Here is an 11,971-nt window from a genome sequence, read left to right as displayed (position 1 = left end):
GCTTTTTCATTGTGTTGCGGGGATGGACTGAGATGGTTGTCGTTTCAGGCCCACACCGTGTGCACTCAGGCTCTCGAGCGCGTTTGTGGGAGCGACCTGGTTCAGGTGAGCGCAGTCATCCCAAAGACCGGAGAGAGGGGGTCATGGGGGAGGGAGGACGGCCTGAAGCGGGTGCCTTGAGACGCCGGGATTGTACTTTGCCGAGACTTCCCCTGAAAGCACAGGCCGAACGTTCCTGAGGCGCCCCTTAGTCTCTTCACCGGCTCACGTTTGCCAGGGTTGCGGCTTTGCTGGAACCAAATGAGGGCAGAAACTGCTCACACCCTTTATTCCTCGACCTTGAGGTTGTCTGTGTGCTAAGTGTTAAAATTCCCAGCTTTTCCACCCCATAAACAGATCGTGCTAATTAACACCCATCCTCTTTCAGCTTGTGGAAGAATGGCATTCAGTAAGCTGTAAGGTCACCTCGGATAAAGAAAATGTAACCGTGGCTGCAGAGCTCTCCTTGAATCAGCTAAAGCAGGTACTTAGGATTTGATTAATCCACGTTTCTCGGGCATCTTCCCTGGAAACGATAATATTAATAGCATCTCCAAATATAAAGTGTCCAAAACAGGTCTGTTGATCCACCTTCTGCTCCAGCCTGTTGCTTCCCCACTCTCTCAGGGTAACTAACTAGGGTAACTTACGAGTTGCTTGCGTGCTCAGGGGTGTCCGACTCTGCGTTCCGGCGGACTGCAGCCCACCAGGCTCCTCTGTCCATGGGATTATCCTGACAAGAATACTGGAGTGGGTTGCCATTTCCTCCTCCAGGGGATCTTCACGAACCAGGGATGGAACCCGCGTCTGCTGCTGCTCCAGCATTGGCAGGCGGATTCTTTACCTCTGAGCCATCTGGGATGCCCTTACACTGCTGACTTACTAGGAATTCTAGGAATTCCTTGTGGCGACTCCTTTTCCTTAAAAAAATTTTTTAAAAAAATATTTATTTACTTATTTGGCTGCACCAGGTCTTAATTGTGGCTTGCAGGATCTAGTTCCCTGACCAGGGATCCGACCCATGTTCCCTGCATTGGGAGCTCTGAGTCTTAGCCACTGGACCACCAGGGAAGTCCGAACTCCTTTTTCTTACATCCCCTTATCTGTTCCAGCAGCCAACTCTGTCATTCTGCCCCATCCCCACCCCCAGATATATTCTAAATCCATTCACTTCTGTCTGTCTCCGCTGTTGTTCAGGTCACCACCTCTTGCTGGATTCACTGCGGTAGCCGCCTCCCTGCTTTTCTTGCCTGTGCTTTTGCCGTGTCCTTCACAGACATTCTTCATGGAGCAGCTATTTTTTAAAAGCAAACACTATGCCACTTATCGGCTTTTAAAAAAAAACAACTGTATACACTTAGACTAAAATTTGTCTTTTTCAGTGGTGTCCCAGGCATCCTATGATCTGGTCTCCACTTACTCCTCCATCTCCTAATACTTTCGTCTTCCCTGCTTCTTAGACTCCAGCTTGCTGCTATTGTTCTAGCCACTGGACCTTTGTACTTGCTGCTCCTTCTGCATGAGACAGCTTTTCTCCTAGATCTTCATGTGTGTGCTTTTTTCTTATATTTAATTCACATATTACCTTCTTAGCTAGACTTTGCCTGATCACTCATTCAAAAGTAGGAACTAAAGTCAAGTTTAACATCTTGTGATGATCCAGGTGAGAATGATGGGATCTGAGCTGAAGAAGTAGCAGTGAGAATGGCGGAAAAGGGACAGGTGTTAAGAGAGACTGAAAAAAAAAAAGAATCATCAAGAACTGACTTGGGCATGGGAGTGTGGTGTGGGGTAAAGGATAAGGGAAAAGAAGTTGAGTTTTAACTAGGTTTCTGGCTTGGGAAACTTAGTGGTTGCTGAGGCCATTCATTAGACTTGAGGAATACTGGAGAAGGAACACATTTAAAGGGAAAGATGAGAAGGGGGGGGGGGGCGGTTTCCTTGGCAGTCCAGTGGTTAAGACTTTGCCCTCCAGTGCAGGGGGTATAGGTTCGATCCCTGGTCGGGGAACTAAGATCCCACATGCCTTGACCAAAAAACAGAAACGTAAGGAATGATGCTGTCCAGGAATTGTAAGTCCATTTTTTTTAGAAGTCTATTTTAAATCAACTATACTCCAATTAAAAAAAAAAGTTAACTCCAAAAAAAAAAAAATGTAGTAGGTCCATGTCTAAAATATGTTTCACTTTTTTTCTTCCCCATCTTATAGTTACTAAGAGATGTGACTGAGCTGCAGATCCTTGGTGAAATATCTTTCAACAAATCTCTGTATGAGGGGCTCAACACAGAGAACCACAGAACTAAGGTAATCCCTGGCTGTTTTCTATTTTCTGGGTGTTGTCCTGGGAAGCCTGTGCCTGGCTTTAGCGCCCTTGTACAAATAGGCACTTGCTATTGCCCTCTTCCTGTTTCAGTCTTATTACCTCTGCTCTTGACTCTGCAACCAGCTGTCTCCATGACCTTGAGTTACTCAGGTTCTGCCTAAGTTTTTCTGTCTCTGAAATGAGGCAACTGAATAAGAGGCCTAAGCAGAGGAAGTCTCAGTTGTTATAACTAGGCTGGAATCAACACCTAACTATATATACTTTGATTTGAAAAATTTTTTTTTATTTCCTAGTTGAGAATTTTTTTTTCTTATATGTATTAACTCGCTTGCTAGTATGTGATACCAGTGTTTAGTTACAGTGTCCCATGGTTACAATACTCATGAGTGCACAATTCTCTTATGTCTTTTCTTTTTTTTTTTTCCTCTTATAAGTCTTAAACTAAGTCCTGGAACCCTTGGATTCGTTTTGCAGAGGTTTAACATGTGACTGCAAGTCAGACTGACCTTTGACCTTTGTGATCTGTGGGCTGAAGACTGTGTGTGCCCCCGCGGGGCTGTCGTTCTTGTTGACACTTGCCCTAGGCAGCTGCTAGTGCCAGAAATGGTCCATCTGTGAGCTCTTTAGTGAAGCCTGAGTGTCAAGAGGGTGAGAGTGGATTGCTCAACATTAGCTCCTCTGCTTTCCTTCCTGGAGGAGGGGAAAGGCACAGTTCTCTAGACATGTCAGAAATAACATTTGTTTATTTTTGAGTGTGTCTGATACAGAAAATGATGTGGAAGAAAGAGAAGTGTTCCCATTATATCATTGCACAGATTAAAAAAAAAAAAAAGAAAATCCAAGTCTTATGCAAAGATCCCAAATGAAAAATAGTGATTCCTTCACTCCCTGTCTCCCACACCCTGGATTCCCTCCTCCCCAAAAGAGTTCCTATTAACAGTGTCTTATATGCACATTCTTAAGTCATTTATTTATGTATAAGTGTTCCCCCTTTACTTACTGGTGCTTTTATTGTAGAGTCTCCATGATGATTTTCCTTTTTTGAAATTCAGTACCCGAAGCTAAGTTTTAAGTGCATTTCAGCTGCAAAAAAAACCAAACTAATGTGCCTTAAAGGCCTCTTGTGTTTATCTGGGGGTGGAGGCAGACCGGTGTCAGTGGCCGGGCTCCTTCAAATCTTGAGCTTTCCTGACTATGTGCTGGCGATGCCTTCCCTTGTGCCTGGCCTAAAGTCGCCACCTCTCCCAGCAGTACATTTTCACATGGCAGAATACAGAATAGGAAGCCAAGAGGTCAGTAGTAAAAGGAGTTTTTCTTCCCGTGACTTCCTTTTCTTTCTTTTTCTTGTTTTTCGGGCCACACGGCACATGGCACATGGGCTCTTCGTTCCCCCACCAGGGATTGAACCCGTGCCTGGTTCAGACTCTCTCTCTCACACACACACACAACCAGAAGGTCAGTCTCCTGACGGACTGCTAGATAAGAGACCAGAATAGTTTGTATGAAGTATTTTGGTCATCAGATCACTTTCCTGTCCTCTGGTTTACTCCTCCCCTCACCCCACCTCCAGTTTTTGTTCTCTTTGTTTTTTGAAGATTCTGTTGCTCTACCTAGCTCAGAGATTCTTTGCTCAGCCATGTCCAGTCTACTGATGTGTACATCGAAGGCATTCTTTGTTCCCATCACAGCAGCTGTTCATCTCTAATATTTCTCTCTGGTTCTTTCTTAGGGTCTCAGTCTCTCTGCTTACATTGCCCGTCTGCTGTTTGTTCTTGTGTGCTGTCTGTTCTATCCTTTGGAGCCCTTAGCATATTCATCGTGGTGGTTTTAAATTGCCAGTCTGATAATTCTAACATTCTTGGCATATCTGGTTCTGGTGCTTACTCTCTCTTTTTAAATTTTGTTTTTTTGCCTTTTGGTGTACCCGATAATTTTCTTTTGATAGCTGGAAATGCTGTACCAGGTAAAAGGAACTTCTGTAGGCAGACCTTCATTAATGTAGTGAGGTGTGGGGAGGGGAGGTGCTCTGTGGTTCTGTAATTAGGGCTCAGTCTTTTAATGAGCCTGGGCGTCTGGCCTGTGAACTTCCTCACTGTTTCTGTGGGACAGGATAGCTAGAGTGGGCTTGAGTTGGGCACTTCCCTTCCCCCAGAACAGTTAGGCTCTCATTATATCCAGCAGGTTAGGCTAGGGTTAACTGTTTTCCCCTGAGCCCAGTCCTTGTTCAGATCAGAGTTCTTTGGCTTATTTCAAAGTGATTCCTTTTCTGTTCCCTGCTGGAAGCATGAAGGGTTTTTTCTCCAGCATTGACTGTGGGAACCTGGTCAAGTGCCTGGAGTAACCTCACCCCAGTGGCTGGGTTCCCCGGAGTTTGCAGCCCCAGAGTCATCACTGTCGTGCTTACAGCAGTCCATCCGTTGCAGTTCAGGATTTCCTTCCCTGGCGGTGGTGAGCCTCTGCTCTCTGTGTCCATCTGTCTGTCTGTCCCTCTGCTCTTGGTGGCAGCAGGTTTGCCTGGTGTCCTCCCCTCTCTTAGGGATCCAAGAAAAGTTGTTGATTTTCCAATCTGGTCACCTTTTTCCTTGTTAGCATGGAGTGGTGACTTCCAAGCCCCTTACATGTGGAACCAGAAACCAGAAATCTCATTAGATAATTTTAAATACTGCATCAGGAAAGGTTTAGCTTTTTGCTTTACTGTTGTCAGTCTTGATCAATACACGGTATGTTGCCAAGTTCTCATATTTCGCTTCTTAAAATAATGTGGAATTTTCACTTCATTTTGCTTCACCTGACTTACAGGGTGATCTCTGTGTTTTGTTGCAGATCACTGTCATCCTCCTGAAAGATGAGGAGGCGTATTCTCTGTCTCTCATCATTAAAAGCAGTGTTGGGGGCCTTCTGGTTTTGATCGTGATTATAGTCATCCTAGTCAAGGTCAGTTCCCCCCACGTTCATGAAGGTTCTGGTGTTGGGCAGAATTCTGCTTAGAGAGTCACCCCTCGACCTCGAGCAGCTACCCTAGCCTTGTGACCCCGTTTCCTTCTTCCTTTAGCCACACACCTGTTGAGGCAAATGAATCAAGACAGTTTCTGTCTGAAAAAGATCAAGATCTCATTGAAGAATTGGAGTGCAGAGCTATTTTCCTAAAAGGGACCTGATGTTCCTTTCCTATTTAAATCCTTTCCTTTCCTTCCCCTGATCTAATGTTCAAACTCTTTCACTGCTATCCAAGGCATCTAATGTCTGCCTCTACTCTCTCCACCCTCGAGTCTTGCTTTTTTTCTCAACACACTGAACTGAATAGCTTTGTCTCTCTGTGTTTGCAGTGAGGCTCTCTACACCCGCCTCCCAAGCCCTTTCCTTCATAATTTGCTCTCGCTCTTCCCTTAAAACTCAGCCCAGAGATTCCTGAGTCCTCTGAACTGACCTTTATGCTTTTCCCTTGAACTGCCCTCTAGAAACCCTTCCAAGAAGCAGTGGTTATACTGTGTTGTCATTGTTTCTCTTCCCAACTAGATTGTGAGTTTCTTGATGTGTAGGGGGGCTGTACTTGATCTCTTTCTATCTTTTACATAAATAGATCCAGTACAGCTGAAATGATAGTACTTAGCAGAATTAGTTAACTTAAAAAGGTGAAAGTGGGGTGCGGGTTCAGAGGAAGGTGGAAAACCACTTCTGACTGGGGACTGAACACAGAATGCTTGTGGGAAGGCAGTATTTAAGATGGGTCTCGAAGGATTGGATCATCTGGGGAGATTCAGAGGAAGCAGAAGAAGCAGAGGAGCACTGGGGATATTTGGCAACAAAAAGATAAATGGTTTTCTAAAGCAGATGGATGGCTTAGGCCTGTAATTGGTCTTCCCTCCCTTTGTTTTAGTGTGGCTTTTTTAAAAGAAAATACAGAGAGCTGAACTTGGAGAGCATAAGAAAGGACCAGCTAAAATCACAGAGTCTGCTGGAAGAAGATAATTAGGAGCAACTTCCTCATCCATCCGGAGAGAGTATCAGCCAGTCATGAAGCTTCTAGAGACCTTCCTTTTAGGTTGTACAGACGACCTTCCCTTTAGATGACCAAGTGCGGAATCTAACAAGTTGTTTGTGGAGTGTTTTTTAACCATACATTGTCCCCAAAGTGCCTGTGCATTGTGCAGAAAAGAAACCTGGGAAACATTTGGTTGTAAATAAAGGTAAACTATTTTCTTTACAGAAGAAGTGCCTTTAATATGCAAATATGATATACTTTGTGATCCCCCCTGCCCCGCCCCAGAGAAGGTTATATGGCATCTCCCAGGCTTGCTTGCCTAAGAGCACTTTTTTCATGCCATTTCTATTAACATCTTCCAAAATAGTCTTCCATGAAGTACATCTTTGTGGGGGACAGTGGTCAGAAGCCGTTCCTGGTCTGGCATTTTTATGATCAAAGGATGCAGTCTGTTATTTCAAATCAGGCCATGAAAAAGCACCCCCCAGAACAAAAGTAAAAAGTAGAAAAACAGGGGTTACCAAAACAGGAACAAGGAGGGAGAGGAGACCAGGACTTTGTTCTGTAGTGTCTGCTTAACATCCTGTGCGGGTCCTCGCCTGGCTTCCTGCTGAGTGACTTGCTCAGGGACCTTCATGTCTCAATGAGAGACATGCCTGCCCACAGGGGGAGGTGGAACCTGGCCTGGGAGTTGGGGACACCGAGATTAGGGCCTCATTACAGGCTGACCTTGCTCTTAGTATCCTTATTTTATTTATATGCCCCATGCTGTTAAAACTTGACCGCATCTGTCCACTCTCAGCTGTGCAGTGGCACAGTTTGTGTTTTCATGGGTGATAAATATCATTGCAAACAAGCGAAGCAGGAGTACATAATGTAGAAAGCAATCCTGCGATCCCTCTGTGTTCTTTAATTCAAGTGCTTTCATTGTTTGTTTTTGTTTGTCTTAGGCTGAGCTGTGAGGCTTATGGGCTCGCAGTTCCCCAACCAGGGATTGAATCCTCGAAGTGAAAGGGCTGGGTCCTAAACACTGGGCCGCCAGGGAAGTCCCTGGACTCTGTTTCTTCATAGCTTTTCCATTGACTTCAAAGTCCTGTCTGTACATAATGGTAATTGGGAGTCTTTCTGATATTTATACTTTTTCCCATCGTTATTTCTCTAACTAGGACTTATTGGGGTCTAAGAAGTTAACCTCTGTGCCTGACAAAAAAATTTTTTTGGGGCTGTGCTGAATCTTTGTTGCTGCGGGCTTTCTCTAGCTGCAGCTGGCGGGGACTGCTCTAAGTTGTAGTGCACACGCTTCTCGTTGCTTTGGCTTCTCTCGTTGCAGGGCACAGGCCTTAGGGCACGCAGGCTTCAGTAGCGGCAGCTCATGGGCTGCAGAGCAGGGGCTCAGTAGTTGTGCACATGAGTTTAGTTACCTCTCAGCCTGTGGAATCTTTCTGGACCAGGGATTGAACCCAGTGTCTTTTGCATTACAAGATGGATTCTTAACCACTGAAGTCCTGACATAACTTTTATATGTACTGGGAAACCAAAAGTGTATGACTCATTTTATTGTGATATTTGCTTTGTCATGGTGTCTGGAACCAAACTTGCACTGTCTCTGAGGTATGCCTTTGAAGGAAAAGAAAGAAGTAAATTTGCTTAGATATTTCCCTGTTGTGTGTCCGGGTTTGCATTATTACAGGTGACTTGCAGTCTCTGCTTTTATGCTGTTCATTGTAAATAAGATCCCACTGTGATTATAACAGTCAAGTCTTACATTGACTGCCTATAAGCTATTGACTGACTGGGCTATGATTGGATTAGACCAGTGTGTAGTCAGGAGACTTCATAAGGGATCAGTCCCTGAGGAGGAGGAGACTGAAATGGAGACATGGTTGCATTGTATAAATTCATGGGCTGTGACTTGGGCTGTAACCTTGTCTTTCTTCCAAAAGATGCCTGTCCAGTGCCAGACCTGTCCCATTTCCTGTTGACCCTCCTCCTCCCGGGAGCAGGACATACCAGAGCTTGCACAGATCCAAGGACAGTGGGTCATGCCACAGGGCCACGCTCCTGGCCAGAAAAGGCCTCAGAAGGGGCCAGCTGGACAGTGGCGTGGGGAAGGGCCCCTTCAGTTTCTGTGTTTTTGTTTCCCGTTACGGGCCTATGAGTGCTCATCCAGATAACCTTGTTCTCTTATGATAACATCTGAACTTTGAATTTGATCATGGAGGGATGAAACAAGCAGATGCGAAAAAGTCAAAGTGAAAGTTGCTCAGTCGTGTCCGACTCTTTGCCACCCCATGGACCATACAGTCCATGGAATTCTCTAGGCCAGAATACTGGAGTGGGTAGCCTTTCCCTTCTCCTGGGGATCTTCCCAACTCAGGGATCGATCTGTAATAAACTGGTCAAACTGTTTAGGCCCAGTTAGATTTTGGTTCCATTCAGCCAAGCCCAGCAGTCTAAAGTGATCTGCACTAGTGTGTTATTCCGTGCATTTTCTCTAATATCCATACAAGCAGGGATATTTGGTTAAGATCAGGGTTAGGTATTTTGGGGTCTCCTAGAGGAGCCTGGTAGGCTGCAGTCCATGGGGTCGCACAGAGTTGGACACAACTGAAGTGACTTAGCAGCAGCAGCAGTAGCAGCCCTAATTATAACCTTGTAATAGTGCCAGGATTTTACTGTTACTTTAAGAATAGCTCCAGTAAATGGAATCAAGGGACTCTTAGTCACTCCAGGAAGAGCAGTTGTTCAACTGTCAAAGAGTTCAGAAGGTAGCTGGATGCACCTAAAGAGACAGTTCCCAACTCCAGTTGACTTTATTTTGATCAGTGGAAGGACATTTCAAAAACTACGTAAGTATTAATATTACTAAATACATATTCATTCTCGTAGTAGGATCAGAGTGGAAAGTGAAACTTTGCCTTAGCCACGACCTCGCCCCGACTTGTGCCCCTCCTTAGAGGCTGAGGCGAACTGGCCTGGCACGTATCTTCCAGACCATATTCTGTGCTTTTGTAATATTCACATGTACTTATTAAATGTACTTACAAAGGTGTTAAAGCAACAGGTCTAATAACTATGCTACTTTTGAAGTAGTGATAAGCTTAAATGTTTTTTAAGGCATACCTATAATGTGATGGGAAAATATAATTTCTTTTGGTATTAAGATACAGGTACTGCCAAAAAACAAAAAAAGATACAGGTACTACTGACACTCCTGTGGTTTGTTGTCTGCATTTGTAATTGAAGGAAATGTTAGATTTCAAATAAAGAGCAGTAAAAATAAATGTGGAACAGTTTCTCCATCCAGCTTCACAGACCTCCTCCGTATATTCTGGTCCATTTAATAAGAACATCTGTTCTACCCCAGGCTCTGTACTTAGGCAGCTCATCTCAGAGTCACCCCAGGCTCCATTAGCTGTTTCATGGAGGAGGAAACAACTTGCCTGAGGCCTTAAAACTAGTTTAAGGAAGAACCTCCAGGTCTAATGTTTTTCCACAAAAGCTCAATTACAGGTGGGCAAGGTGTAGGTTGGCAGAGTGGAGGTTTACAGGCTTTTCTGGGGAAGAGGCACAGGTGGCGCTCAGCTCTTCAAGTTCCCAGGCTGCAGGTAGGATGCTGAAGATGCCGATGCTCTGGTCCTGGGAATCAGCTTTTCCGGCAAGCTCTCTGAGTGATCTCTGATGCAAGAGCCACACCCTGTGAGACACTAGTTAGATCAGAGTTTTACACTTTGTCAATGGATAGCACAGACTCGGAGTCTTGATGACTAAGAAGTTGCTTCAGGAGACAAATTTAACATAATGCTCTAGCAGAATGATCTCTGTTGAAATCTTCAAGAATATACACTCAAAGGCTTAGTCACTGTACTCTTGACACCTCAAATGTGCAGGCTAATGGGTACAGGCAGGATGTTCAGGATCAACTTTCCCTCCTCCCTCTCTCCCTCCCCCACCCTCCCACTTGTCTCCTGGATGATGGTCTATGTCATTATAGGCAGGTGGGGCAGAAGCGGTAAAGCCTTTCCTGTCCTCATAGCCCTACGGGACATGAGATAGCACTCAGCTATAACTCCTGGAAGAGTGGATCCTGTCCTTTGGGAATTCAGAGAAGGCGAAGGATCCAGGAAGCCTTTGTGAAGGAGATGGACCCCTGTAATTGGAATCTTGAAGCCACGGGGTGCTGAGGAGAGACTGGCCTGAGCAAAGGCCCCGGGGGTTGGAACGTGCAGGATGTGATGAAACTGTCAGCCAACCCCCCTGAAGCTGGTGTGCTTAACGGGCTTGTCAGGCCAGAAAGGCGGGCGGGGACAGTGACTGCAATAAAGAGGAAGAGCCTTGGAAGGACTGAGTGCAGGAGCTACGGAAGTCACACCCACTCTTGGTTCACAGGAGGATGTCTCACTTGCTGTGGGTTCATCACTACAGCCCTGGGAACTCAAGGCGACAGAGGAGGGGATGGACCAGGGTGACTACATGCAGGTTTTGGGGAAACTCCTGCAGGGAGCAGGAGCAGCTTTCTCTACCATGTACCATGTTCGAGCTGGTGTCACTTCGGTTTGGTTGACTTGAGTTTGAGCCTTTACCCTTTTCAATACCAAGTGGACCAGCATTTGACAGTTTATTCTTTTTAAGTGCCACCTCAGTGGAGTTTTTCCCCAGGTCACATTCTGAGAACTGAATAATGAGGAATAACCCATCAATTACGACAGGTCACCAGGCTGCTGATGGACTCAGAAATGCTTCCCACAGAGATGGGCTTCCTTCTTCCTGTTGACTCTTTGAAGCAACATGAGTAATATATCTGCTGTTTCTTAAATGGACCACTAATGTCTATTAATGGGACGTGTTTATCATAGCAGGACTCTCCAGAGCAAAAGAAGAATTAAAGGATAAATTGCTTTGTGAAACCCTTTCCATGCCACCATGCCTTTTCCACTCTTGTCCCTTCCAGGTCATCCAGCATCCTCCGGGCTCTGAAGCAAGGGCTTTCCTTGCCTTGGGATGACTTCCTTTTGTGTCCTGAGACAGATTGAGATCTCCTGTCTCAGCCGTTGCTTGAGCCTTCCTCTCCTCTGGGATGGGAAATGAAACCTTGTTTGTTAGGTATAAGTAACCTCTCCTCCAAGGACCAGATTGTTTTATGCAGTTTGTGTTTCCTCTTGTGCTTCCTTTAATTTTTTGGAGAATACATTCTGAGTTTATTTTACAATTCCCCATCACTTCACTGCAGTTACCTTAGATCATCCGAGACAGCCTTACAAACCAGATGAGATTGGTCAGTCCAGTCACAGCCAGTTCCTTTCTTTCAGGTGGACGACACTCGTTACAATGAAGTATGATGTGGATGATTTGGGCGGAGGAGAGAGAAAGGGGCTTTGACTATTCACCCTGACTGCTGACTTAACTATTTGCTAAGCTGATAAACATTCGAACAGTAATGGTGGGGAAGATCATTTGAACAGGATGCCTGGTGAGATGGGTTTAGGTAGAGACTGGGAAACCATCACTCAAAGACTGCAAGCAGTTTTCACTCAAGTGCTTGAATTCATCTTGGTTTTGGAAGCATCCCTGAACTTGGACTTCTAGTAATGCCAACGCAAAAAGCAAAGACCCCTTCTCCTGCTTG

At 45.3% G+C, this 11,971-nt stretch overlaps 1 protein-coding gene across 3 annotated transcripts in view; it reads left to right on the top strand.

The window, feature by feature from the left end:
• Window positions 1-9,629, top strand: part of ITGAE (integrin subunit alpha E) — a 63,792-nt gene extending 54,163 nt beyond the window's left edge. Inside the window, exons 27-31 of one of the 3 annotated variants that reach the window (XM_061390719.1) lie at window positions 49-105; window positions 428-523; window positions 2,249-2,344; window positions 5,187-5,297; window positions 6,241-9,629. In XM_061390719.1, the coding sequence (XP_061246703.1) occupies window positions 49-105; window positions 428-523; window positions 2,249-2,344; window positions 5,187-5,297; window positions 6,241-6,336 (456 nt within the window). In that variant the 3' untranslated portion in view covers window positions 6,337-9,629. The remainder of the gene's footprint in view (window positions 1-48; window positions 106-427; window positions 524-2,248; window positions 2,345-5,186; window positions 5,298-6,240) is intronic. The other 2 variants (XM_061390718.1, XM_061390717.1) reach the window with 2 other exon arrangements.
• Window positions 9,630-11,971: the final 2,342 nt, after the last annotated feature.

Source organism: Bos javanicus, chromosome 19, assembly GCF_032452875.1.
Source record: "Bos javanicus breed banteng chromosome 19, ARS-OSU_banteng_1.0, whole genome shotgun sequence".
NCBI lineage: Eukaryota > Metazoa > Chordata > Mammalia > Artiodactyla > Bovidae > Bos > Bos javanicus.
This window is presented reverse-complemented; position numbering and strand designations above follow the sequence as displayed.